Consider the following 26,728-nt stretch of genomic DNA (forward strand, 5'->3'; position numbering starts at 1 on the left):
GAAGTGGCTTATTCATCACCTTGGAAGTGATGATGCCTGGGCTGAGACTCCGAAGACTCTAGATCAGTAGGTGTGACACAGGGCACAGTAGGTATGACACAGGGCACAAGAATCTGCCTTTTGTCAAACTCCCGGGTGATTCTGGGGCAGCTGGTTGAAAGACCATATCTGGCAAAACACTGTTTTAGTTCCTGCTGTGTCTAGGTGCTAACACCAGGCAGCAGAGCAGAGGGGCTAAGGGCAAAGATTCTGGAGACAGACTGCCTAGGTCCCAGCTCTGTGAAACTGGGGGAGCTTGTGGGGATTTCCTGAGGCACCTGTGCTTTGGTGACCTTGTCTGTTAAAAGAGCTGATGTGTGTGAACCAATACAAGGGCAAGAGCACACTCCCTACCTTGCCTCATTTCTTAGCACCTACCTTTTTCCAGCTATTTTCAGATGACACCCGTCACCAACCAGAACACATCTCTTCTATAAGTTATTATTAAGGAGACTGAGGTTAGAAAAGCAATATGATGTCACTGTGGATTCATAATCTTAGAGATAGGGTTCTTCCTCTGTCTGCTCAATTATTCTGTTTTGCATTGGCCTTTGGGACCCTTCTAATAGTGGAACAGAAAGGATCAGAGTGATTCATATTTACAACCATGCACAAAAATTAGAAGGAAGAGGAGAAAATACAGAATAGACAAAAGTAAATTTATGTAGATGATTAAGGAATAGAAAAGATGATTCGAGGCAGTCCTGTGGTTATCTGGGCAGACTTGCAGGCACGAGAGAAAATGTATCAGAGGTGGTCTGGGCACAGTGGCTCACCCTTGTATTCCCAGCACTTTGGGAGGCCGAGGTGGGTGGATCACCTGAGGTCAGGAGTTTGAGACCCGCTTGGCCAACATGGTGAAATCCCATCTCTACTAAAAATACAAAAAATTAGCTGGGCACGGTGGCAGGCTCCTGTAATCCCAGCTACTCGGGAGGCTGAGGCAGGAGAATGGCTTGAACCTGGGAGGTGGAGGTTGCAGTGAGCCAAGATCACACCATTGCACTCCAGCCTGGGCAACAAGAGTGAAACTCGTCTCAAAAATAAATAAATAAATAAATAAATTTTAAAAAAAAGGAAAGAAAATATATCAGAGGTGCAGAGAGGTGAAATGGTTTCAGTTGGTGTGTTTTTGGTTTTTGTGTTTGAATTTGTTTGTGGGGTGTGTTATCTCTTGGAAGCCTGGGGACAGAGCACAGGTTACTTCGTGCGCTCTCCACCAGCTGCAGAGGAGCGAGTGATTTGAGCGGACAGCGGCTTTGCCCAGGCACAGACTCATTTCCTGGTTCCCAGACTCGCTATCGGACTCGGGCTGCAGGAAATACTTCCCTAATCAGCCAGGGCTTTTCTTGTGTCCATGAGGACAGCAAACAAGCCCCAGGAGATCCAGAGGCTGGGTTCACCTCAGATACTTACTTGAATCTTATCCAAGCCTCCGGAATTTCAGTCAGCACATTTTCACTGGCATCTGGATAAGAATGGCATCTCTAATGAGATTTGTAGTATTCCTGCCTTTCTTTAAGTAAAAAAGGTCAGGCATTAGGACAAGAAAAAGTCTGACAGGGAATTTAAAAAATAGGGGAAAGATATTCCCTCCCGACTGTTTATTTGAAAGAAAGGGATGACACTCGCTGTTGATTGAGATATATTGGGGAATAATCTAGAAAACAGTGGTGTGAGTGCATGTTTGCGATCCACTCTATTTTGGAAAATATGCCATTAAAATGAAAAAACAACCTACAAAATATTTACACTTTTAAAATAAGTTTTCTTTTATGTGAGTGTTTTGAAAAGTCAGTATCTTTTTATTTTATTTTATTTTATTTATTTATTTATTTTTATTTTTTTTGAGGCAGAGTCTCACTCTGTCGCCCAGGCTGGAGTGCAGTGGCACCGGGACTTAAGTGATTCTCGTGCCTCAACCTCCTGAGTAGCTGGGGCTACAGGCATGTGCCACAAAGCCTGGCGAATTTTTTGTATTTTAGTAGACACAGGGTTTCACCATGTTGCCCACGATGGTTTTGAACTCCTGAGCTCAGCTGATCTACCAGCCTCAGCCTACCAAAGTGCTGAGATTACAGGCATGAGCCACCATGCTCGGCCAGAGTCAGTATCATTTTTTAAAAATGTAGAACCTAGTTTGATGACTCTAATTAAATTGTCTGCCAATTACTGAAGAGCTACCATGTACTAGATTCTGAGCTTTAGTTCTAAAGCCCACAGCAACCTCATGAATGAATGTTATTAGCCCCACTGTATAGATGAGATAACAGACTAGGAGGGAGAAGTTAGGAAACTTGCTTAATGCCTCCTGTTTAGAAAACAGCTGAACTGGAATTCAGCCCTGTCTTCCATTTCACCCTGCCTGTGTGTCACACACAGAACACCCGGGGATCCGCTGGTTCCCAAAGCACTGATGAGAATCCTTAATTTTGTCAATATCTCCTGGCTCCAGTAAATGTATTCCAGATTGGTGGTGATCTGATTTCATATTATCTGCCAGGTGAAATGTTTCTGCCCGGCAACACGTTTGCACACTACCCACAGCTGTTTTATCGTCTTCCCTTCTGTTTCTACCCTGAAAAATGTTGGGACGCTCTATGGAGTCTCTGAGTCCTGAATCAGATTTATGGCTCCATGTGTGCAGGATAAGGATTTACAGAACTGAAATAAGATATAGGAAGTGAAATTCGGCTTGTTTCCTCGATTGTTTTTACCAGTTTCCTTTGGTACTGCCTGAAAAACACATTGGACCTCAATTTAAAAAAAGAAAAGAAAAGAAAAGAAAACCAGTGTAATATTGGACATTTGTATATCTTCTATTACATCTAAGTTCAAACGTTGGTATATAACCATTTCAGACAATATACGCAGAAAAGTTACACCTTGAGCATGTGAGGCTGGGCGCGGTGGCTCACGCCTGTAATCCCAGTGCTTTGGGTGGCTGAGGTGGGAGGATTGTTTGAGTTCAGGAGTTCGAGATCAGCCTGGGCACTATAGTAAGACCCCAACTGTACAAAAAAAATTTCTGGTTTGAGTTGGTGTCTGGAAACAAAGCAAACAACAAAAATTTAGCATGTGGAATTGTTGCTTTGTGCAGCAATACTAAAAGATTTTGGTCTGCTCTTTTATAAAATTACAAAAGCATATTAGAGAAAATTATTTGTGGACAACACTCATCTGCTTTAAGAGATATATTTTAACCCAAGATTTGAATTTTGCTTCTGAGTCACACCTTTTGCCAACCTTAATTCAATATGAAGCTATTGATAATAATAATAATAATGGTAATAGTAACAGTAGTAACTTACATTTATGGGGCATATACCATATGTCAGGCCTTGTTTTAAAAAGTATTAGCTAATTCAGTTCTTCAAGACAAGTTTATAAGTACTTAGAGCTGGTAAAAAATGTCAAAAGATAATTCTCTTAAAGAGCTATTATCATTTCTCATCATGCCAAACATAGTAATTTAGTTACGCAGTCTCAATATCTACTTCAATTCTTCTTTAATCAGCGAATTATTTATAATTTTTAAAACTTAAATACACTTATTTTCTTAATTAAGTTTTTTAAAATCCCAGAGTAAATTGCTTTTGGGAATAGCTAGTATTAAAATGCTACTTTTAGGAGCATGTCCTGTAGGATACATCTGTGCAAGTAGAAAGATAATTATATTCAAGTTAGTACAACTTTAAAGAATTTGTGAAAATTCTGTTAAAGAATTTTTTTAAAGGTTGTTGAGTACAGTGGTGTGCACCCTGTAGTCTCACATACTTAGGAGACTGACGTAGGAGGAACGCTTGGACCCAGGAGTTTGAGAGCAACCTGAGCACCATAGTGAGACTCCATCTCTAAAAAATAAAAATAAATTTTTAAAATGTTTTTAAAAGCCAAAGGATAGTTTTTATTTTAATTAATTGCTTTTGATCAATTAAAATAACTCAGAACAGAGAATTCTCATTGATGGTTTTAAAAAAGATAGAGGTGGCTGTGTATGGTGGCTCACGCCTGTAATCCCAGCATATTGGGAGTCTGAGGTGGGCCGATCGCCTGAGGTCAGGAGTTTGAGACCAGCCTGGCCAACATAGTGAAATCTCATCTCTCCTAAAAGTACAAAAAAAAAATTAGCCAGGCGTGGTGGTGGTCACCTGTAATCCCAGCTACTCGGGAGGCTAAGGCAGGAGAATTGCTTGAACCCTAGAGGAGGAGGTTGCAGTGAGTGGAGATTGTGCCACTGAACTCCAGCCTGGGCGACAGTGCGAGACTCCAACCCAAAAAAAAAAAAAAAGATAGCGGTAATAATAGGTTAGAGTGTTTACCGCTGAAGAGCTGAGGTCCGTGTTATTTCTGGTTTTATGACTTCCACATCAGTCCTAGTACAGAATTTGAAACATTGTAATTTTGATTTCTTAACTGCTTAAGCAAAGCATCCTTGGTGTTAGCATAAGCACTTAGTGATTAGTATTTAATCATCACTTTAACGAAGAAGAGAACTTGACTTTAAAAAATCATAAAATAAAATTCTTAGAATAAGTTTTGAAATATGCAGTGGAGGTAACACCTATTCATATTCACACAAGAAGACTTTGCACTGTCTTTGAGAAAGTAGATAATAGTCAAGATGATGGGGTTTGAAGCCTCATTAGATCTGGGTTGGAACCTTAAAAATCTTACCAGATTACCTATGCTCCCTCTGCCTCCATTTCCTCACCTGTCAGTGAAGGTGATAATTTTACTTGCCTTAGATTGTCAGGAGAATCAAAGGAGACGTGGTAAGCATGATTATTATTACTTCCCTCAATTACATTTTGATTCAAGCACTTAATTCTGAATTTAATTTCAACTGTTTTCTGAATGCCAAGTTCTTGTTTGTTTGTTTTGCTTTCTTTAAAAATATAGGATTAACCAGTTCCTTGACCTCAGGACTCTGGATTGGACTTAACAGTCTGAGCTTCAACAGCGGTTGGCAGTGGAGTGACCGCAGTCCATTCCGATATTTGAACTGGTTACCAGGTAGGGTTAAGCCTGTCTATGTCGAATTAATCCAAATTTAAGTCATCTAGACGCCCTGAAGATGTTTATTATCTCACCTATTGATCTCAAAGAGAAGAGTTGGGAGACTTCATCAAATACAGTTCATTTCACCTTGCTTTGAAATCTACGCTAGATTTCCATATACTGAATTGTAAGGTTATACCAGCTTCCTGGGATAGGGATTTGTCTGCCAGGATTCTCACACGAATCAATAAAGGTGTCTGTTTAAAGTTTCAATTTTCAGAGTATCCCTGATGTGTTGGGTATTATATTCAAAAGCAGATGTTGTGGCTACTCTTAAACATGATTTACTAAATATGCTAGCTGCCTTGTTACTATATACTCGCTGTTGCATCGACTTTGTCAATATCCTTGAGAGGATTAGCCAACATCTCTTTGTAAAGTTTGAGAAGTGGACTGAAATTATTTTGGGTTGGAGAGTTTTTTTATGACTGTACCTTGAGTCATGAGGTATTTGCAATACTGCTGTCCTTGTGACAATGATTTTAACATCTACATTAATGCCCACTTTTCCTGTTTTTGATTTAATAGCATTGGCTTAAAAATACTATCTCAGTTACAGCTTATGATATTCCATACTGGCATAAAAATTCGTTAGAGGTTTCTTGACAGTTTGTAGTTTATAGAAAAACAGAGTTGGGGTTGATAAAACCTACAACAGCTTTCTAATTTTTTTAGAGGATAGAAAATGCTGTGAACTAATTATTTCTACATTGTCATAACATAAAAGTTACAGAATATAAAATAAGTTTACATATTGAGCAACTATTTAGAGAAAACAAAAAAATGATATAAAGTTTTTCTTATTCACCAGTACCAACTGGTGTTAGTAGCCACTTGAGGCCTTCTATTGGGTATAAATCCACTCCCCATCCCTCAATCCCACCCCAGTGCCATTTTTTTTTTTTTTTTTTTTTTTAGGAAAGAGTGAAATTAATGATTAGTGATGTCTGCCATGGGTGTGGGAAAGGAGAAAAGTATCATATTGGTCACATCTTTACTTATCGATTCTCCTGTAGGCCATACCATTATAATATGGTGTTCTTCAGACAGTCAGACATCTCTTTTAAAGCCATTGAGTGGTTTTTGCATTTGGCTTAGAAAACTAAACTCTCCACTTTTTTTTTTTTTTTTGAGACAGGATCTCACTCTTTGCCCAGGCTGGAGTGCAGTGTCACAGTCTCGGTTCACTGCAACGTCAGCCTTCCTGGCTCAAGTGATTCTTGTGCCTCAGCCTCCCAAGTAGCTGGGATTACAAGCATGCACCACCATGCCTGTCTAATTTTTTTATTTTTTGTAGTGATGGGATTTCCCCACATTGGCCAGGCTAGTCTCGAACTTCTGAACTCAGGTGATGTGGCCTGCCTCAGCCTCCCAGAGTGCTGGGATTACAGGCGTGAGCCACTGCACCTGGCCAAACTCTCCATTTTCTATATTGGTTTATTGTATTAAAAGAAGAAAAACTTCAATAAAATAACATTTCAAATAGATGCTAAAACATGAGAAAATTTTTAGAGAATATATTTTGGCTTAAATAAATTAGATTTTACTATGAAATTCCAGTTTCAAAGCATTAGTTCAACATATGATGGTTACAGTGCTGTCACTCAAGTCTTGAGCTAGTAATCAGTTCTATTTTTTTCTGGAACATGGAAGGTAAAAATTTCTGGAATATGGGAAGACTTACTGCAAGAGAATACATATAAAATATCCTTTTTTGTGGATGAAAATTTAGGTGTCTGTCTACCCATTCAGCCAGATGCAATTAGAGAATACTAGTTGGCCTCAATCAGATTATTAGTCAATAAACCTTATTAGGGGACTAGAATTTATTCTTCTTTGTGTTGCTAAATTTTTATACATATTAAGTAGTCATTTAATTTATTCAATTGGGGGTGATGATTGTATTTAACCGCTTGCATCCTACAAGTTCAGGGAGAAAATTTCTGGGTTAACTTTGGGTGAAGTAAAGAATGAAAATGGAATATGATTAAGAAAGGGAAGTAAATGCTTTTGAAAATTAAACTTCACTTCCTAAGAAGTAGGTGCAAGATTAAATCACCTTGCGAAATGGTATGAGAGTTTCTTCCAACTAAAATTAGAGATCTTGTGGAAATTAAAAATCGGTTTCATATAAGTTGTTCAGTCAAGCATTCAATTGAATAATTACCAAGTAATGAATCTATTAAAATATATTCACTTTTGAAGTGAGGATATTTTGCATAAATGATGTGCAAGTGTGAATTCAAATATATAATAACTATGGTAAACATTAAAACCACTAGTTGATGTCTCAAAGTTGAGAGAGGTATTGTATTGATAAATAAATGTGTAATATGATTTACTAATTAACACATTAATTAATAACTTATAGCTAGAAAATGTATTTTTTTGAAAGTTTCTTTTTAGTGCTGATAACCTTATCTGTTAGTTCAGTTATCCTGTTATTTTAGTTACAGTATCAACAAATGTTTAAGATACCTTTATGCTTATTAGTAACTTTATGATAACTTTATGCTTATTACTGACTTTAAGATAACTTTGGCCAGGTGCAGTGGCTCACACCTGTAATACCAGCACTTTGGGAGGCTGAGGTGGGTGGATCCCGAGGTCAGGAGTTCAAGACCAGCCTGGTCAAGATGATGAAACCCCGTCTCTACTAAAAATACAAAAATTAGCTGGGCATGGTGTGGGCACTTGTAGTCCCAGCTACTCAGGAGGCTGAGGCAGAGAATTGCTTGAACCCGGGAGGCGGAGGTTGCAGTGAGCTGAGATCACGCCACTGGACTCCAGCCTGAGTGACAGAGCAAAACTCCATCTCAAAAAGAAAAAAAAAAAGATAACTTAATGCTTATTACTAACCATTATTTTCTTTGTGTGGTAGTTAAATAAACTTTTAAAAAATCATTTAATTACCACACAAAGAATACCAACAAACCTTTAAAAAGGTTATTTAGGTTATTACCTGCTCCAGACTTTGTGGAGCAGGTAATATGATTTCCGTCCTGCAGGAAAGGAAGTGACATTCAGTCACAGGTTACATACACATTGGAGGTCACAAAGCATAGTTATTAACAGAATGTGGCTCATTCACCCTGTCTTCAGGTGGAAGGTGAAGCTAGTTTGGGGAGTACTGGTTTTTAAATCATATATTAGAGTAGCAAAACGCATGTGAAATGTATCAATGCCTATACTTATCCCTTTAGCAACGTTGACTTTATCTGGTTCTTTAATCAGTTTCCACTAATAAATGGATAAGGCATAGCTGCTGAGAGCATTCTTCAGTAGACTGAGTTGAAGATATTGAGAGAGTTTTAGTTCTGGGAGCACAGCATGTTGCCCTTCTAGCTCTCCCATTAGCTTTTTCTCCTCCGTTTATTTTTATTTTTATTTCTGAGACAGAGTCTCACCCTGTCACGCAGGCTGGAGTACAGTGGTATGATCTCCACTCACTGCAACCTCTGCCTCCCGGGTTCAAGCAATTCTCCTGCCTCAGCTTCCCAAGTAGCTGGGATTACAGGTGCCCGCCAGCTCCCTGGCCGATTTTTTTGTATTTTTAGTAGAAATGGGGTTTCACTGTGTTGGCCAGGCTGATCTCGACTTCCTGACCTCAGTTGATCCACCCCCCTCAACCTCCCAAAGTGCTGGGATTACAGGCGTGAGCCACCGTGCCCAGCCGTAATAATGTGGCAGGTTTGGAACATCGTGTATTTTTTCTTTTTAATAAATTCTACTTTTAGATTCAGAGATACATGTATACGGTTGTTATATACCTAGGTAAATTGCATGTTGCTGAGGTTTGGGATATAAATGATCCATCCCATCACCCAGGTAGTGAGCATAGAACCCAGTAGTTAGTTTTCCAAACTTTGTTACCCTCCATTCCTCCCCCATCTCATAGTCCCCAGTTTCTGTTGTTGCCATCTTTGTGTCCATGAGTACTCAGTATTTAGCTCCCACTTAGAAGTGAGAACATGGCTATTTGGCTTTCTGTTCTGCATTAATTCGCTTAGGATAACGGCCTCTAGTTGCATCCATGTTGCTGCAAAGGACATGATGATTTCATTTTTTTTTTTTTACGGCGGCATAATCATGCATTCTTTTCATTAGGTACCTCTCTTTGATAATGTAATCCATTGTGACAACTGTTCAAGTTTTAAGGTGTAGCTTTATTAGCTGATAATGGGGGAAAAGGTTGTTTCAAAGAAGTATATTTGCTTTATCAACATTCTAAGTATTGGAATGATCCAACGATAAGAAAACAATAGACACCCATCGTGTCTTTTGCTCTGCAGTCAGTAAATATTTTTTTGTGAATGTGTAGCAAAAGACAGAATGGTGGTCCATTGAATCCGCAGGATGAAGACATGAGGAGACGTGGGAGGGATGCTATCTATCTGCTGGGAATAGCTATAATAGTCCACTTTAACTTTTCCTTTTCCTCGAAGGAAGTCCATCAGCTGAACCTGGAAAAAGCTGTGTGTCACTAAATCCTGGAAAAAATGCTAAATGGGAAAATCTGGAATGTGTTCAGAAACTAGGCTATGTTTGCAAAAAGGGCAACACCACTTTGAATTCTTTTGTTATTCCCTCAGGTAAGTGATCTATGGGATCTGAAGTGCCTCAACTATTAGAATTGAAAGATAAGTAACACTACAGCTTAGGTGTAGCTGTTGGAATGCCGCCAGAGGTTTTGTGGATAGTTGATGGGGTAAACTTAATGATATTACTGCAATATCTCTGTGTGCTGGTTGCTAATATTTCCTGAGTGTGCGGCGGTGTCTGGGTGTTGTGGAGATCCTCTGACCTAAATAAAAATGTTACCTTCACAAGCAGTCCTCTGAGGTAGGTGTCGTGATTCACATGCTGTAGTTGAGGAAAAAGATATTCAGAGGATACAGAAACCTTGCACACATGGCAAAACCGGAATCCAAGCTAGAAAGTCAGTGTTTGGAAGGGATGTTTATATTAGGTCCTCATGGCTCTATCTGGGCTTCCTTGCTATTCAGTGTAGCATCTTATACTGAAGTTTTCATAGAATAGAATAAAATGTCTAAAAAGTTGTAACTGAATTTTATTTATTTATTGAGACAGAGTCTCATTCTGTCACCCAGGCTGGAGTACAATGGCGCGATCTCAGCTCACTGCAAACTTCGCCTCCTGGGTTCAAGTGATTCTCCTGCCTCAGCCTCCCGAGTAGTTGGGATTACAGATGTGTGCCATCACGCCTGGCTAATTTTTGTATTTTTAGCAGAAATGGTGTTTCACTGTGTTGGCCAGGCTTGTCTTCAACTCCTGACCTTGGGTGATCTACCCACCTCAGCCTCCCAAAGTGCTGGGATTACAGGCATGAGCCACCATGCCTGGCCTGTAACTGAATTTTAAATATCGGCTAGACTTCAAGAAAAAAAAAATCAATTGTGTTGTCCCTTACAATTTTATAGGAGAATAAACTACTAAGGCAAGAATTCTTTCTTCCAATTGATGAAAGACAAACTACATATTTTTATTATTACCTCTTTTTGGAGGGACAGCGAATGCTTTAAATGGTTTAATTTATTTCTGTTTTTCTGCTGGAGGAAACTGACAATGTGGCATTCTTTTTTTTTTTCTCATTGGCTTTGAAAGCAATTTCGTGTATTTTAAAATACGCTTGACATGGCTAGAGATTCAAAAGGTACAACATGGTAAATAATAAGGTTTTCCCTACCTCTTACCTGTAACACCCGGTTTACCTTCCTGGAGAATAATTGTTTCTGGGTGTGTATCCTTAGTTATTCTGTGACTATATAAAGAAATATGTTTATAATTATTTTTGTTTCATACAAATGGCAGTATACTATAATACGTTTTTATCCTAAGTTTTCCACTTGATAACAATTTTGGACATCATTCCACATAGAATATAAACAGCTTCTATGTTTATTTTTATGGCTGTCCAAAAGCTATTGCAGAGACAGCACATATATTTTTTTGACCAATCTCCTGTGTAATGGATTTTTAATTTAATTTACTTCCAATCTTTTATTAATACAAACAGTCCTGAGGTAAATAACTATATACATTATATGCACATCATTTCATGCGTGTGATCATTCCTGGAAGTGGACTTGTTGGATTAGGGAGGAGATGTGTTTGCAATTTTAATTGATATAGATTTGGCCAAGATCCTAAATAGATATAGATGAGGGACATGGATGTTGGGTTGGATTATCCTTTACAGGCTCTCCATATCTTTAGACTGGGTATCTTTAGAGAAAGCCCACCATTTTTGCATTTTACCTCTACTATTCCTCCTCTAGGAGAAATAGTGTATTTTTTCCTTTTTGGAAGCCTTCATACAATTCTCTTTCTAAGACTTGGAATTTCCATGTTGCCAAAGAGGAGAATAGTTATTTTATAGTTTCTCTGGTACAGCATTCAGAATTCTGTAACTTGGCCTTACTGCTTAACCTGCCGGTGCTGGGATCCTCATGTGTAAAATGGAAATATTCATGACTCTTCTTCCTGAGATCAAATTTTGTTCATTTCATCAAACACTCAGTACATTCTTATTTCTCTATGATGCCTCCTTCACTTGCTAACCGCTTGATATCAGTTTCTGAACATCTCTATACTCCCTGGATTAATGATTCTGTTTTATCTATAAACTCAAATAAACTAGAGCTTGGAAAAGCGTATCAGAGTTCAAATTATGCAGCATACAGGATTGGCAACATCCTTAGGCAAGAATTCAACCTCAAACCCTGTGAATTCTTGTAACACTAACCCGTTTGTCCATAATCCTCAGGTCTCTAGGGCTGTACTCTTCTGGTTTAGCAGCCACTTAACCGCATGTGGCCACTGAGCACATGAGCTGTGGCTAGAGGAACAAATCGTCTTCTGTGGCTGCCGCAGGGAACTCCCCTTCATTTCACTCAAGTTGGTTGTTTTCATGCTTTCAAATATTTTTAAAGTTCATCAGTTCAGTTTTTGAAGGACTCAGCATTGGCTGATACTATTTTCAATTTCCTAGGTAGCAAAATTAAAATAACCCAGCAGAGGGCTCCAAAGCTGTACTAACCTTTCTTTGTTTTTCTTTTTGTTCTTTTTTTTTTTTTTTTTGTAACCACTGGAAGTGCACAGAATCTAAATTGTATTGAGGGAATAGAAGTTTTTTTAAATATGCGTTTTTTATTACAATTGTACAGCATTTGAGCCTCATGACTGAGTAGTTGTATGACTGCAGGGCACAAAATCCTGGGCTTAAACAATGATGTTTCAGATACTCTCCATCTTTAAGGGAAGATACGACCAATTCATCAAAGGAATAGTGAAGAAAGGTACCCTATAACGAACATATACTAAGGCAGCCATTTGAAAACATTTAATATGAGCTTAAATAATATATACGTTCACTTTCATTTGGTAATATAGTCCACTTGTAAGCAAAACATGTTGCCAAATTACTGTTTGAAATAGTATCTCTAGAATAGTAATAACAAGCAGCCATGTATCAACTATAACTTCAATTCTTTTTCTCTTCCAATACTCAATATGCTTCTATGTACCAGGCCCTGTGCCAGGCTCAAGGCAATAGGGATGAATAAACATCTGCCTTCAAATGTCTTTATTGTCACTTTCCCCTAGCTCATTACTATTAAAGTAAATTTTTGCAGCATATAATCAAGATTATACAATTTGATCCTATTAGTAGCAAGCCTGAGGATGTTGACAGCTGGTGTAATTAAATAATGATTGTGTGGTGCTTGTGATTTACAAGCTCACTCTCTCTATTCTTTTCTAGTTCAGAAGAACACGGGGTGGGTGGTTTGATATTAGTGTTAGTACTAATCTCATTTAAAAATTTTCACCTGTATGGGTACTTCTGTTCATGTGATGTGACTTGCCTAAGATCACACAACTTACCGCAAATTCAGGTTTTAGGGGTTATGACTCCAGATCCCTCTCCTTGTCACAAGAGCACATGTCAGTTTTGGGTAGCAAGTAAATGGTAGTGGGTCTGTTCTGAGGCAACAGGTGGCTGACTCATGTGACTATGGTGGCGGACGCTCCTTGGAGACCGTTTGTCCCCCAGCCATTCCAGCTCTCTACTTCAACACTAACCTGCCTCTCAAGAGTGACTGGCTCCCTAATGTCCATAGAATAAAGTAAATTCAAATCTTTTAGGGGATGTATTTAGTCCCCCAAAGCTTTCAGGCCTCCAGCATTTAAACAGTGCGTAACAGATGCTTAGTTCAGGTTAGCTGACAAGATTTAGATAATCTAATATATATTAGTATAGTCTTGTTGTAGATATAACTTTTTAAAAAGAGATTTCCCATAGCCAAGTACGGTGGCTTATGCCCTGTAGTAGCAGCTACTCAGGAGGCTGAGGCAGGAGGATTGCTTGAGCCCAGGAGGTTGAGGCTGCAATGAGACATGATCACACCACCACACTCTGGCCTGGGGAATAGAGGGAGACCTTGTCTCTTAAAGAAAAAAAAAAAAAAAAGAAATAAATAAAATTGATAAAGTGATTTTCCATTTGACTAAAAAGTAGGTTATTTTGTTTTGTGTAAAAACCAACAAAATAGTATATGCCTTGTCTATCTTTTGTGAATATGTATGCTGCAAAAATAAAAACTAAATATTACCTTTATTTGCCTAGTAACTATAAGCTGTTTCATGTATTATATAAAATGATTAAAATATTGTTATAGTTTTAATCAAATCTTTAAAAACTTTTTTCCAACCCCCCCCTTTTTGTTCCTAGAAAGTGATGTGCCTACTCACTGTCCTAGTCAGTGGTGGCCATATGCCGGTCACTGTTACAAGATTCACAGAGATGAGAAAAAAATCCAGAGAGATGCTCTGACCGCATGCAGGAAGGAAGGCGGTGACCTCGCAAGTATCCACACCATCGAGGAATTCGACTTCATTATCTCCCAGCTAGGATATGGTGAGAAAGCTGACAGTGATAATATACTTGGCTTTAATCCTGGGAGCACCCCTCTCTACCCAACTCTGGAAAATTCTATTATAAACATCAAATTTAATCAATGTAAATTAATAATTAAATGAACAACGTATGAATTTAATCAGAAATGCTGAAAATGCCACAATGTGAAAATTGTATAATAATTGAAAGAATTCTTATCACTGAAAGATAATTCAATTTCTTTTTCTTTTAATGTGTAATCCATTTATGGATAGTTTTAAAACATTATTTTTTTCATGTATTATCTAGATTCAGAGCAGTCTACCTTACACTTGTCAACAATGCTTAATTCCTTGGAATTATCTGTGTGTTTGTGTGTATCTTTTTTTTAGGTCCATATTTTATCTCCTAAAAAAGATTTTCTAAATGGACTGTTTCAGACTTTGGATTTCTTTTTTCTTTGTGAATTTAGCTGATGCTGGGAGGGTGTTGAACAGTGAAAAATATAGGAGTTTTTTTTTTTTTTTGAAATGGTTAGATATCAGCCTAAACCTTTTAAAGGAATATATTTCTTTGCCAAGGTACCACGGCTCACGCCTATAATCCCACCACCTTGGGAGGCCAAGGTGGGGAGGATAGCTTGAGCCCAGGAGTTTGAGGCCAGCCCAGGGAACATAGCAAGACCTCATCTCTACTAAAAAAAAATTTTGTTAAAGAAATGTATGTCTCAATCTTAGGTGCATAATTAAAAATACATAGAAAATGTACTAACCAGAAAAAAAAATAGATGAATAAAATGAGTTGGGAATGCTTGTCCCAAAGACGAGCGGCTTGAGAAACAGCATAATGATAATGGGCACTCAGCAGTGCTTGTTGATTAAATGATGATCATTTTCATCTTCCACTGATGAGGCTGCTGAATAGCTGCAGCTGCTCTTCATTTCCCCCCAGCAAAACAAGAGGAAATGGATGGTGGAGATGGTGGAGACAGCTTCCTGACACATAGTGCCTGGAAACTGATGGGGCTGGGGGAGGGGAGGAAAAAGCAACTAACAAATAGATGAGAAAAAAATAGAGTAGTAGCAGAGAAAGACTTAAAAGTCCCGGAAACACTCCTACTTCTAGCACCTGCCAAATGGTATCCATCTTCCTGTGTTGACCCCATTGAGTGTCTTAGGACATGAGAATAGCCCAGCTGCAGCCTATGAACAATTTCTTGGTTATTCTGTGTCTACCTATCCTGGAAAATTCACAATCGAAGATAATAAGAGAATCAGAACTGATATGTCTGAATAACAATTACTTAAATTTAGTGTGGCACTTATAGCCAGTAAAGTTTGCAAATGATTTAGCAGAAAACAGGCTAGGATGCTATAGAACTAGAGTGCACATTTAACTCTACTTTATATATATATATATATATATATAAAGTATATATATACTATATATATATCTACTTTTATACTATATATAACATAATATAGTAAAAGAAAAAAACCTGATATTTTTATTGCTATAATTATTTTAGGAAATTGGATGGCCAAAGTTGCTTTGAAATTCAGCTTGAGAATTAGTAAATAAATTAGAAAACCTTCCATTAAAATTATTGGTAAGATTTTATTTTAAACAATAAAATAATATTAATAAAAATAAAGTTGTAAAGTTAAAATTATTGTTTCTAAACAAAAGCCTAGAAATTTTTTTTTAGATAGTTGAGATGATACCTTTTGTATTAATCATGGAAGTATATTTCAAGTGGACACATTAAGACCTATACACGTAAGTTATGATTATACCAATGAATACAACTTCCCCAACTGATTGATAAAAATCAGCATGACAACTTTATACTCACATCTTATATATTTTTCTAGGATCAAGATTGTGCTTAGGAATTGAAGAAGCTATGGGGAGAACAATTTAGTGAGAAATATGTATATAGAAAACTCTTAATACTATAATTGTGGGACTTAGGAGTTAGTTTTTCTTTGATCTTCAATTGAAATCTTTGAGGGGTACGTGAGGTCACTTTGAAGCCTGCATTTGTTGCTGAAAAGATCACGATCTGCAAATCAAGTGAAAGGAGAAGAGGATCATCCTGGCAGTGTCATTCATTCTCCACGGCACTGGAAACATCTGCCAGTGCTGGCGCCAGGCCAGCTAGAGACTTCTCCAAAAGCAAAGTTGAATGACAACTTTCAGGAGGAAGAGACTAAACCCCTTAGGGAGATTCTTATACATTGTGATATTTTCCTCATTTTCTACCACAACATCATCTTTACAATACTTTGGCAACTAATTTTATTATACCAGTAAATGATCATACATCAAGTATTCATGATGGGACTCCCAGTCATGTGAATTAGATAGATATTGATTTGTGTATTCTTTAACTTTTTTAATTTAGACATGTTTATTTTTTAGCCATGACATCTTAAACCTTCATTGACTTTATCCCATTTTTGTTGTGATATTTAGGAATTTTTAGCATGGCACCTACTTATAAAATCAATAATGCTCTCCATAGAATTTCAAAACAGAATGATCACGTTTTAAATCTATATTGGTCGTTTTGGTTTTGACCTCATTTTTTATTGAAGTTTTGCTGGAATTTCATGGCATTTCATGATGAAAATGATTACAGATTCATTTGTATATACAGACGAATAAATAGGTTCCAAATGTCAGACACAAGTCTCACCTCTTGGTTTATAATTCTTTCACTATACAGATAACTTTCACTCCCAGTACAGCGATTGATCTTTAACAGAAGTACCTAGAATGTTCTTGATAACAAGAGTCAGTAAAATAGAAGCAGTTTAAAATTTTTGTTATTTGAAAACATTCATCAATTTAATCATAGTCAAATAGAGGTATATAAATAGGGTACCATCAATAATATGAGTGCGGTTGGCATGGTAAATAATTTGTAACAATAAAAGCAGCTTCGTAAGATAGAGCATAGTAATAGACCTACCTCAATTTTGTTTTTGTAACTGCCAGGAGATACAATCTATAATATTTCCACTAAAGAATACAGTCATATTCACAATGTAAAGGGAACACTACACAGCCTAAAACTAACAAAGTAAAATGTAGTTGGCATCTAAGTTGACAGCATGTAGGTCAGAGGAGCACTCATGAGGACTGTCTTTCATGATGGTGATCATATCAAGGGAAGTAGAGCCCTGTTGATAAAGCAGAGTGCCTTCCGTTCCTTTTACCCCCCGACCTTTGGAAAGCAACCCTTGTATATACCACTGTGTGCTTCTTCCTGTTTAGAGCCAAATGATGAATTGTGGATTGGCTTAAATGATATTAAGATTCAAATGTACTTTGAATGGAGTGATGGGACCCCTGTAACATTTACCAAATGGCTTCGTGGAGAACCAAGCCATGAAAACAACAGACAGGAGGATTGTGTGGTGATGAAAGGCAAGGTAAGGCCACTTGAATGACTGATATTTATAATGAAAGTCATGGAGGATTTTTCCTTCTGTCCCAGTCAGTTACATATATTTGTTTAGATTGTTTTTATTCTACATAAATTGGCATGGATCAAAGGTGAACCAAAATTCAGATTTGATTTCTTGAATCCCTCTCAATTGTCTGGCAAAGTCAAATTTTCAAGAGGATCACTGACGCAATGGACAGAAACTTTTGGTTCAAGGATGAAATTGGCCTATAATGAATACTCATATTGTTCCTATGGCACTATATATATATATATATATATATATATGGGCATATATATAGTGCCATATTATAATGGTGTGTATATATATCCACCAAAGCTCTCATTTAACCAATTAAGCCATATATATGGTTATGTATGTATATGTAAAAAGTTATTATAAGGCATATGTATGATTACAAGAGATGTAAAAAGAGATATATATGTGTGTGTGTGTATATATATGTATGTTATATATATGTAAAAAGAGATTGTAGTCCCGTATATAAGTGAGATATATATATACATGAAGTAGATGCAGTTCTACTTAGAACTATGGTGGATTAGGTCTGGAACCTGTACTTGGGGAGCTACGTTCATTTTTTTCAGTTTACATGGAGATGTCATATGAAATCATTGCTTCTATGATTGAAATATGAGCTTAGTGACTGAAAAATGTTATCAAATTTATCTTTTATTAATAGATGATAAACACAGTGATTAAGGGGCTGAGTTTTGCTGTGTGACTGACTCCTTTATTTGCAAAATGGGAATAAGAGCTGTACTCAGCTCACCTGTGGATATGAGGTTTTTGTTGTTGTTGTTGTTGTTTGTTTGTTTGTTTGTTTTTTAAGACAGAGTCTTGCTCTGTCACCCAGGCTGCAGTGCAGTGGTGCAATCTCAGCTCATTGCAGTCTTGACCTCTTGGGTTCAGGCCTCCCAAATAGTTGTGACTGAAGGTGCGTGCCACCACGCCTGGCTAATTTTTTGTATTTTTGGTAGAGAGGGAGTTTTGCCATGTTGCCCAAGCTAGTCTTGAACTCCTAAGCTCAAGCGATCTGCCTGCCTCAGCCTCCCAAAGTGTTGAGATTACAGGTGTGAGCCACTGTGCCAGGCCCAGGATATGAGTATTAAATAATGCATGTATGGTACACAGTTCCCAGCCCATATTTATTGTTCAATAATTTTTGTCATTATGGTTGTTTATTTTTGTCACTGTGGCTATTATTTTTGTCATTGTGGTTGTTTTTATTGTGATGGATTGAAAGTTTAAGAACATATTAGGTATTAACTATCCAAAGAGTAGACAGAAGAAACCAGAAAGCAGGATGCTTGGAGGAGGTGAAAGGTCAGTGTGGTTGAAATCATGAAGTTAGAGCCAGAAGGGTGGGTAGGAACTGAGGTTCAAGAAACATGAGTTGTCTTGGAGGGGTAAAACCAAAGTGGCAATTTATAAATGTTACTCTGGCTAAAGGCTTACGTGTCAGATTGCATTGGGCTGAGACCAACTAAGATATGAGGAGTTAAAGACAGACAATACAGAAAACATTTTATTTATTTATTTATTTATTGAGACAGAGTTTCACTCTTACTGCCCAGGCTGGAGTGCAATGGCGTAATCTTGGCTCAATGCAACTGCTGCCTCTAGAGTTCAAGCGATTCTCCTGCCTCAGCCTCCCGAGTAGCTGAGATTACAGGTGTGCACCACCACATCCAGCTAATTTTTTTGTATTATTAGTAGAGACAGGGTTTCACCATGTTGGCCCGGCTAGTCTTGAACTCCTGACCTCAGGTGATCCACCCGCCTCGGCCTCCCAAAGTGCTGGGATTATAGGCATGAGCCACCGCGTTTGGCCCAGAAAACATTTTTTTCAAGATGTTTAGCAGCGAAGGGAAGGAAAGGAGAGGTCCTGTTAATATGAAATCTCAAAGGAAAAGAGAGGGGACAGAATCTGAAATAAAGTGGAAGGTTGAGCCTCAGATCCAGGAGAACACTCATCGGTAGAAATAGGAAGAAGGGAGAAAAGATGACTGTGGTTTCATGATGCTTTCACGTTGGTGTGTTGGGTGCAGGAGATTTTTCTGGATGGCTTATATGAACTTGATTAATTTGAAGGCAGAGCTGACTGCAGGGATTGATGAAGAGACTGCTTGCGGCCGGGCCCGGTGGTTCAGGCCTGTAGTCCCAGCACTTTGGAAGGCTGAGGCGGGCGGATCACGAGGTCGGGAGATCGAGACCATCCTGGCTAACACGGTGAAACCGCGTCTCTACTAAAAATATAAAAAATTAGCAGGGCGTGGTGGCAGGCGCCTGTAGTCCCAGCTACTCGGGAGGCTGAGGCAGGAAAATGGCGTGAACCTGGGAGGCGGAGCTTGCTGTGAGCCGAGATCAGAGCCACTGCACTCCAGCCTGGGCAACAGAGCGAGACTCCATCTCAAAAAAAAAAAAAAAAAAAAAAAAAAAAAAAAGGCTGCATGCAAACCTCTTGCGAGCACTGTCATCTAAGGACTTACAGAGATTTTTAATTTCTCCCTGGATTCCTCTAAACAATGGCTTGGACATCTCAGATATAAAATCATATTGGGGCTCCAATCTCTTTTTACATGTTTGTAGCCAGAGTCAAAATTACTGTTTACATGTGAACATGTCAATTACCTTTCCTTTTAGTAGATGCCGTTTTCTCTCAATAACCTTGGATCTTAATTTTCCTCCTCTGAGGCACAGTTACAAGAAAATAACATCAAAGTCCAAAATTGGCCGGGCGCAGTGGTTCATGCCTGTGATCCCAGCACTTTGGGAGGCCAAGGCGGGTGGATCGCCTGAGGTCAGGAGTTCAAGACCAGCCTGGCCAACATGGTGAAACCCCATCTCTACTAAAAATACAAAAAATTAGCTGAGCATGGTGGTGAATGCCTGTAATCCTAGCTACTAGAGGGGCTGAGGCAGGAGAATCACTTGAACCTGGGAGGCAGAGGTTGCCGTGAGCCAAGATCATGCCACTGCACTCCAGCCTGGGGGACAGAGTGAGACTCCATCTCAAAAAAAAAAAGAAGTCCCCAAACTGATAATCCTTAATTTTTTTTTTTCTCTCTGCTCCCTGCAGGATGGGTACTGGGCAGATCGGGGCTGTGAGTGGCCTCTTGGCTACATCTGCAAGATGAAATCACAAAGCCAAGGTCCAGAAATAGTGGAAGTCGAAAAAGGCTGCAGGAAAGTGAGTGCACCAATGCCCACAGTAACTTAAGCTGAGCACATATGAGTTGACACCGTTGGCTTTATTTTTATGTGTGAAAGTGCCTTATTATTGCAGTAGCCAAGGGTTTCCGCTGTCTCAGTCTTCAATAGTTTATTGTTAGTGTTTGATCTCACTGTTCTCCTTAAAGTTTTCTTTGGGAATTCTGTATAGTTAATATGGAGGTACACAAGGCCGGTAGCTCCTTTCGGAATGTCATGGGAATTGGAAGAGACAGAACAGGAACTAAAAATGGCACATCAGAGGGAGTCTGGCTAAGTTGAGGACAGGCCATGGGAGAAGGTGTCATCCACCTTCTGTAGTAGAAGGTGACAGTCTACTGTATTCTGTCATCCTATGGGTTGTTAAGAACATTTCCAGTAGATACCCCCAAGTTGCTGATAGCAAATGATCCTTAGTCATTTTCTTCCCATTTATAATATTCCTGATGAGGCATCTCCTGGAGAGGATTCTTCTCAGTAGGTCACCGCAGTTGGGAGGTGGGAAATCCAGCCTCCAACTGGTACCCACAGTAACTCAGTGGTCCCTGTGAAATAGTTTTCTAAAGCACACAGAAGCTACGAAAACACAGGGTTTATGGTTATCATTTTCCTGTTTGATTGCTACTTCTTGTTTTCTCCTTTCTCATTTTCTTTGAATAAAAATGAAGTAGAAACTATTTTTTCCCCAAGAGTATTATGTTGTGGTCACATAATCTTATAACACGTACCAGAAAGCTGATAGTTTGGTACTATAAAAATAAACCGTAAAGAAATAGAGCAGATAATGGAAAATCATAGCATGGAAGAGGCACAAAGGACCTGGGTGATTTCACAGTTCCTCTTCTAAGTTTTGAATTCTGGAAACTTCAGTTCAGAGAAGCAATGTAGCTTTCTGATAGAAACAGAGGCAAGGCTAGATCCCAGGTCTCCTGTCCCTAGACAACTATTGTTTGTTTCTGTTCCAGCATACGTTCATATTCTTTGCCTGATCATATGCTTACACACGCTTGTATATTACTGTCATTTTCTAAAATAACAAACCTTACATTTTTATTACTTTTAATCAATCTGTTTTATTTTTTCTATTTTCCTACACATCTAAAATCTTGATAATAATCCTGTTTAATCATTAGGATGATAATAAAAATAAAATAATAGCAGTCCCTTATGAAGTACAATTATTGCATTCTAATAGATTTACAGGGTGAATATTACAGTCCTGATTAAAAGGAAGAGGAAACTGAAACACAAAGAGTTTAAACAACTTGACCACTTTAAAAACACCTGTTTGAGGCAGTGCTTTCCTTACCGGGCTGGGAAGACTGGGGAAGAAAAAATCCACTCATCAACAAAGGAAGATAATAATGCAATTTTTTCTGTCTGGGCTTTGGCATACAGTGGTGTTGAGGGGTCTTTCTAAGAATTCAAAAATCACAGGCTTGTTGTTGTTGTACAGACCTGAGATTTAATTTTCAATTCAATGCTATCAGTGTGGGAAACCCTAAACCAAGAAATCAACCTAAAGTGGCCATAAGTTTCTAATATTCCAGGATTCCTGACATATATAAATGTAAATCCTCATTATAAAGAAGTCTCATTATTCAAGCTGTGGGAACTCCACAGGTGAGACTGAAACCCCAAATTATAAGATATACCACCAAGATCTTCATATGGGGAAAATTTATAGATATGACATTAAAATAAAATGTGTTTTAAAATGTTTACAGAAAAAGACAGAAATGAAACCATTGATCAGCCACCACATTGTCTGAGAATGTCTTAAATTCATCCTCACCCTGAATAATAGTTTAGCTAGGTCAGTTTAGAATTCTGGATTGATGGTTGTTTTCTGACAGCAATTTACATATTATTTTATTATATTTTCTCCTGGCCTTATTTTTGCTACTGGAATTCCTGCTGTCACACTAATTCTTCTTCTGTTTTGAATTGGATATGCTGGTGGTTCTCTCTGATTGATTTTAAAATCTTCTCCTTGTCTTTGGCATTCTGCAGTGCCTGGGTGAATGCCGAGTACCTAGTGGAATGCTGCAGTGTAGCATTCTACTACATGTGCCTAGATCTGGAATTATTTTATTTGTTGCCTTTGCTCCCCAGTGTGATTCTTTTTTTTTGAAATGAAGTCTCGCTCTGTCACCCAGGCTGGAGTGCAGTGGCATGATATCAGCTCACTGCAACCTCCGCCTCCCGGGCTCAAGTAATTCTTCTGCTTCAGCCTCCTGAGTAGCTGGAACTACAGGCACAAGCCACCATGCCTGGCTAATTTTTGTATTTTTGGCAGAGATGGGGTTTTACCATATTGGCCAGGCTGATCTTGAACTCCTGACCTCATGATCCATCCGCCTTGGCCTTCCAAAATGCTGGGATTACAGGCATGAGCCATCGTGCCAGGCCCAGCGTGATTCTTTGAGGTTTCACAGCCATCTTTCAGTTCTTGAAAGTGACCCGTCATTAGTTTTATTCGCTGCTTCTGAAACTTCTGAAACTTATCATAGGCGGTTGTTCAACCTTCTCATTCTATTGTCTATGCTTTCTATCAATATGTTTTTTAACCTCTTTTCGTATCTTCTTCTCTTCCTATGCTATCTTTTCTATCTTGCTATCTTTTTATCTTTTCATCCAATTTACTAATTTCCTATGAAACCCTGATTACTATATTTAATCTGACCATTGAGTTTTTAACTTCATTGCTATGTTTTTCTTTTATAGACATTCCATACTTTGGAGTTCATGTCCTCCTGTTCTTTGTGCATACTATTTTGATCTTTTGTTATTGGATTTATTCTTCTGTTACAAAGTCATCTCAAACATGCTGTTTTTTTAAATAAGATCTTTCTGTTTTATTATGTTCAGTTGTTGAGTCTTCCTTAAAATGGGACATTTTCTCATATGGCTTGTTGTTGTTGTTTTTGAGAAGGAGTCTTGCTATGTTGCCCAGGCTGAGGTGCAGTGGCACGATCTCGGCTCACCGCAACCTCTACCGCATGGGTTCACACAGTTCTCCTGCTTCAGCCTCCCAAGTAGCTGGGACTACAGGCGCCTGCCATCACGCCCAGCTAATTTTTGCATTTTCAGTCGAGACGGGGTTTCATCATGTTGGTCAAGGTGGTCTTGAACTCCTGACCTCAAGCGATCCACCTGCTTCGTCTTTCCAAAGTGCTGGAATTACAGGTGGGAGCCACTGCACCTGGCTGGTTTGTTGTTTTTGGTTGTGATTTAGTGACCTCTCCATCCCCACCCATCTCCCCAAATGTCACAGTCTCTCTTGACCTGGTTGGTGGGCATATTTCTGATGTGTGGTTTTACATTCTACTTCTTGGAGTGCTTTAGAGATTCTCCTTTTACAGATTAAGTATGACTTTAATTTTTTGGCTGTGGATTCCCATGCAATGTGGATAGCGTAAACTTGGAACTGTCACTCATCTGTGGCACAAACTTGGTATTTATTTTCAAACTCAGGAATTGTTTTTTTCCGGTACTCAGAACCCCACGTAGATGACAAGACACTGTCATTTTCTGGTTCTGTAGGCAGAATGTTCTAGTTCTCCTTTAACCAAGGGGTTACAGGGGTTACTGGTATCATTTTTATACAAGGACCTTGGTTCCAACTCCCTGCCTCAAGTGAGACAAAGGCCAAATATCATATTCTGTATGGACACTAATACCACAGCCTTTAGGACCTTAATCTAGGATCTCACATGTCCTTGGCCAACAACAATTTAGTTTGTGCATTTTCCATTCAGCTTTTAGTATTCTACTAAATTTGGGTACCTGGAGATTTCCCCCTTCTTCTTCTCAAACTCTAGTATGGATTTTTCATTTATTGTTATGTTTTTATTTAGCATTTCTGTTGTTTTTTTTTCCTGAGACACGGTCTCACTTTGTCACCCAGGCTCGAGTGTAGTGGTGTGATTGATCATGGCTCACTGTAGCCTCCACCTCCTTGGCTTAGTCAATCCTCCTGCCTCAGCCTCCCGAGTAGCTGGGACTACAGGCACATGCCATCACGCCTAGCTAATTTTATAAAATTTTCTGTAAAGATAGGGACTCACTATGTTGCCCAGGCTGGTCTTGAACTCCTGGGCTCAAGTCATCCTCCCGCCTTTGACTCCCAAAGTGCTGGGATTACTGTGCCTGGCCATTTCTGTGTATTTGGAGTATGGGAGAAGGAGGAACAATGCTGAATCATACTGGCTGAAGTTTGAAAAGTGCTCTCCTATGACCAAATGATGTAACTTTATACCCACCTTCTAGTATTGTCTTCCATAGGCAACTAGGTTTGCTCTTCCCCAAATTCTTTCCCATGGTTACCTATTCTAAAACTGGTATCTTAGCCGTTCTGTTCAGTTTCCTGAGTAAATGTTTCACAAATAGTTTTCGTTGCAAGATACATTATAAGTGGAGAGAATGGCTGCCCCCATTTATTTGCATATTTGTCATAAGAGGAATGATGTACTACTGTTTCTTTTATTCGTTTATGTGTATAATTTTCATTGCATTTCAGATTCTTCAGAGTTGTGTTCTTTAGACATTCCTATTGTTTATCCAATAGTTTCATGATAGAAAAAGTATTAAAATAGTATTTTCTAAGGCCGGGCACAGTGGCTCACACCTATAATCCCAGCACTTTGGGAGGCCAAGGCGGGCGGATCACTTGAGGTCAGGAGTTCGAGACCAGCCTAGCCAGCATGGTGAAACCCCATCTCTACTAAAAAGACAAAAACATTTGGCCAGGTGTGGTGGCACGTGCCTGTAATTCCAGCTACTCTGGAGACTGAGGCAGGAGAATTGCTTGAACCTGGCAGGCAGAGGTTGCAGTGAGCCAAGATTGCGCCATTGCACTCCAGCCTGGGCGACAAGAGCAAACCTCCATCTCAAATAATAATAATATTTTATAATATATATGTGCATGAACTCTGCTCATTTATTCACTGCTTGATAACATTAATAGGGCTGGAAAAAACATCACTTTTACTGCTATATGATTGGACATACGCTTTCAACATTTGCAGAAGCAAACCAAACCTGTAATAATGAGAATGCTTATTTAACAACTATTGAAGACAGGTATGTAACTATTTTAATTTCATTTTAAAATATGTCAAATAGAAAAAAGTTTCAGAACAGCCCGAGTATCAACATGCTCTAAATTTCTGAGTATATTTTGTGTGATCTTGAGGTATGATTTGTAAAGGTAGAAGCATTAAAAATAATATTCTTATTTGGATTCTTCATTGCAAACATTATAAACCGTTTTTGCTAAATTTAGTAATATAAAGCAACATTCAGAACACATTACAAATAATAATCTAGTAAATGTAGTTTATAGAGCTAACTTTTTAATGATCCATTCTATGTTGAATTTTTTAAAGCAGGAAAGTAACTAAAAGTTGCCAGCTCAAAATCACGTTATGTCTTTACCACTCTCTCCACCAAAAAAGAAGGCAAAGAAGTTTACTGAATAATTCATTCATTCTTTCCATTCTTCCATTCTTTGCTTTGCTTTGCTAGGTTAACAGACTCATAGGTCAGGAAAATCACATGAACATAGAGGAGCTTATGTAATTTTTTATCTCTAGGGTCCTATCTATTTTGAAGATTTATTTATTTACTTTTCACCTACTCTACGCAAAGCTCTGGATTAGCCGCAGAAGAAAGTTTACAAAAATGGAAAAGTATCTATTTCACTTGTAGTAAAGAAGTAACAAAATTATGGAGTTTTAGTACAATAAGTTATATTTAATGGTCTTTTGAGGCAGACCGAATAAAATATAGGGAATACTGTTGATATTAAAAATCTTTGGATAAAAATGAGAGATGTCATAACATTTCATAGTCTTTATAAAAGAACTGTATTTCTATCCACATGCTGCTTTCATATATATTTAAATGTCTAATATATGGTAGTAGCACCCTAATACAGTGCTAACATCTGAAACTCAGAACGTAGGTACTTTTTATCTTCTGTGAGGGAGGTGAACTGCTCACCTTTAAGTACCATGAG

At 38.4% G+C, this 26,728-nt stretch overlaps 1 protein-coding gene across 1 annotated transcript in view; it reads left to right on the forward strand.

Annotated features, from left to right (window-relative positions):
- The window catches only part of MRC1 (mannose receptor C-type 1), an 89,317-nt gene that overhangs the window by 13,721 nt on the left and 48,868 nt on the right, over positions 1 to 26,728 (forward strand). The window contains exons 4-9 of the mRNA XM_024253705.2: positions 4,942 to 5,055; positions 9,546 to 9,692; positions 13,853 to 14,038; positions 17,300 to 17,457; positions 20,576 to 20,686; positions 25,676 to 25,791. Coding sequence (XP_024109473.2) covers positions 4,942 to 5,055; positions 9,546 to 9,692; positions 13,853 to 14,038; positions 17,300 to 17,457; positions 20,576 to 20,686; positions 25,676 to 25,791 — 832 coding nt within the window. The remainder of the gene's footprint in view (positions 1 to 4,941; positions 5,056 to 9,545; positions 9,693 to 13,852; positions 14,039 to 17,299; positions 17,458 to 20,575; positions 20,687 to 25,675; positions 25,792 to 26,728) is intronic.

This window comes from Pongo abelii, chromosome 8 (genome assembly GCF_028885655.2).
Source record: "Pongo abelii isolate AG06213 chromosome 8, NHGRI_mPonAbe1-v2.0_pri, whole genome shotgun sequence".
Classification (NCBI taxonomy): Eukaryota; Metazoa; Chordata; class Mammalia; order Primates; family Hominidae; genus Pongo; species Pongo abelii.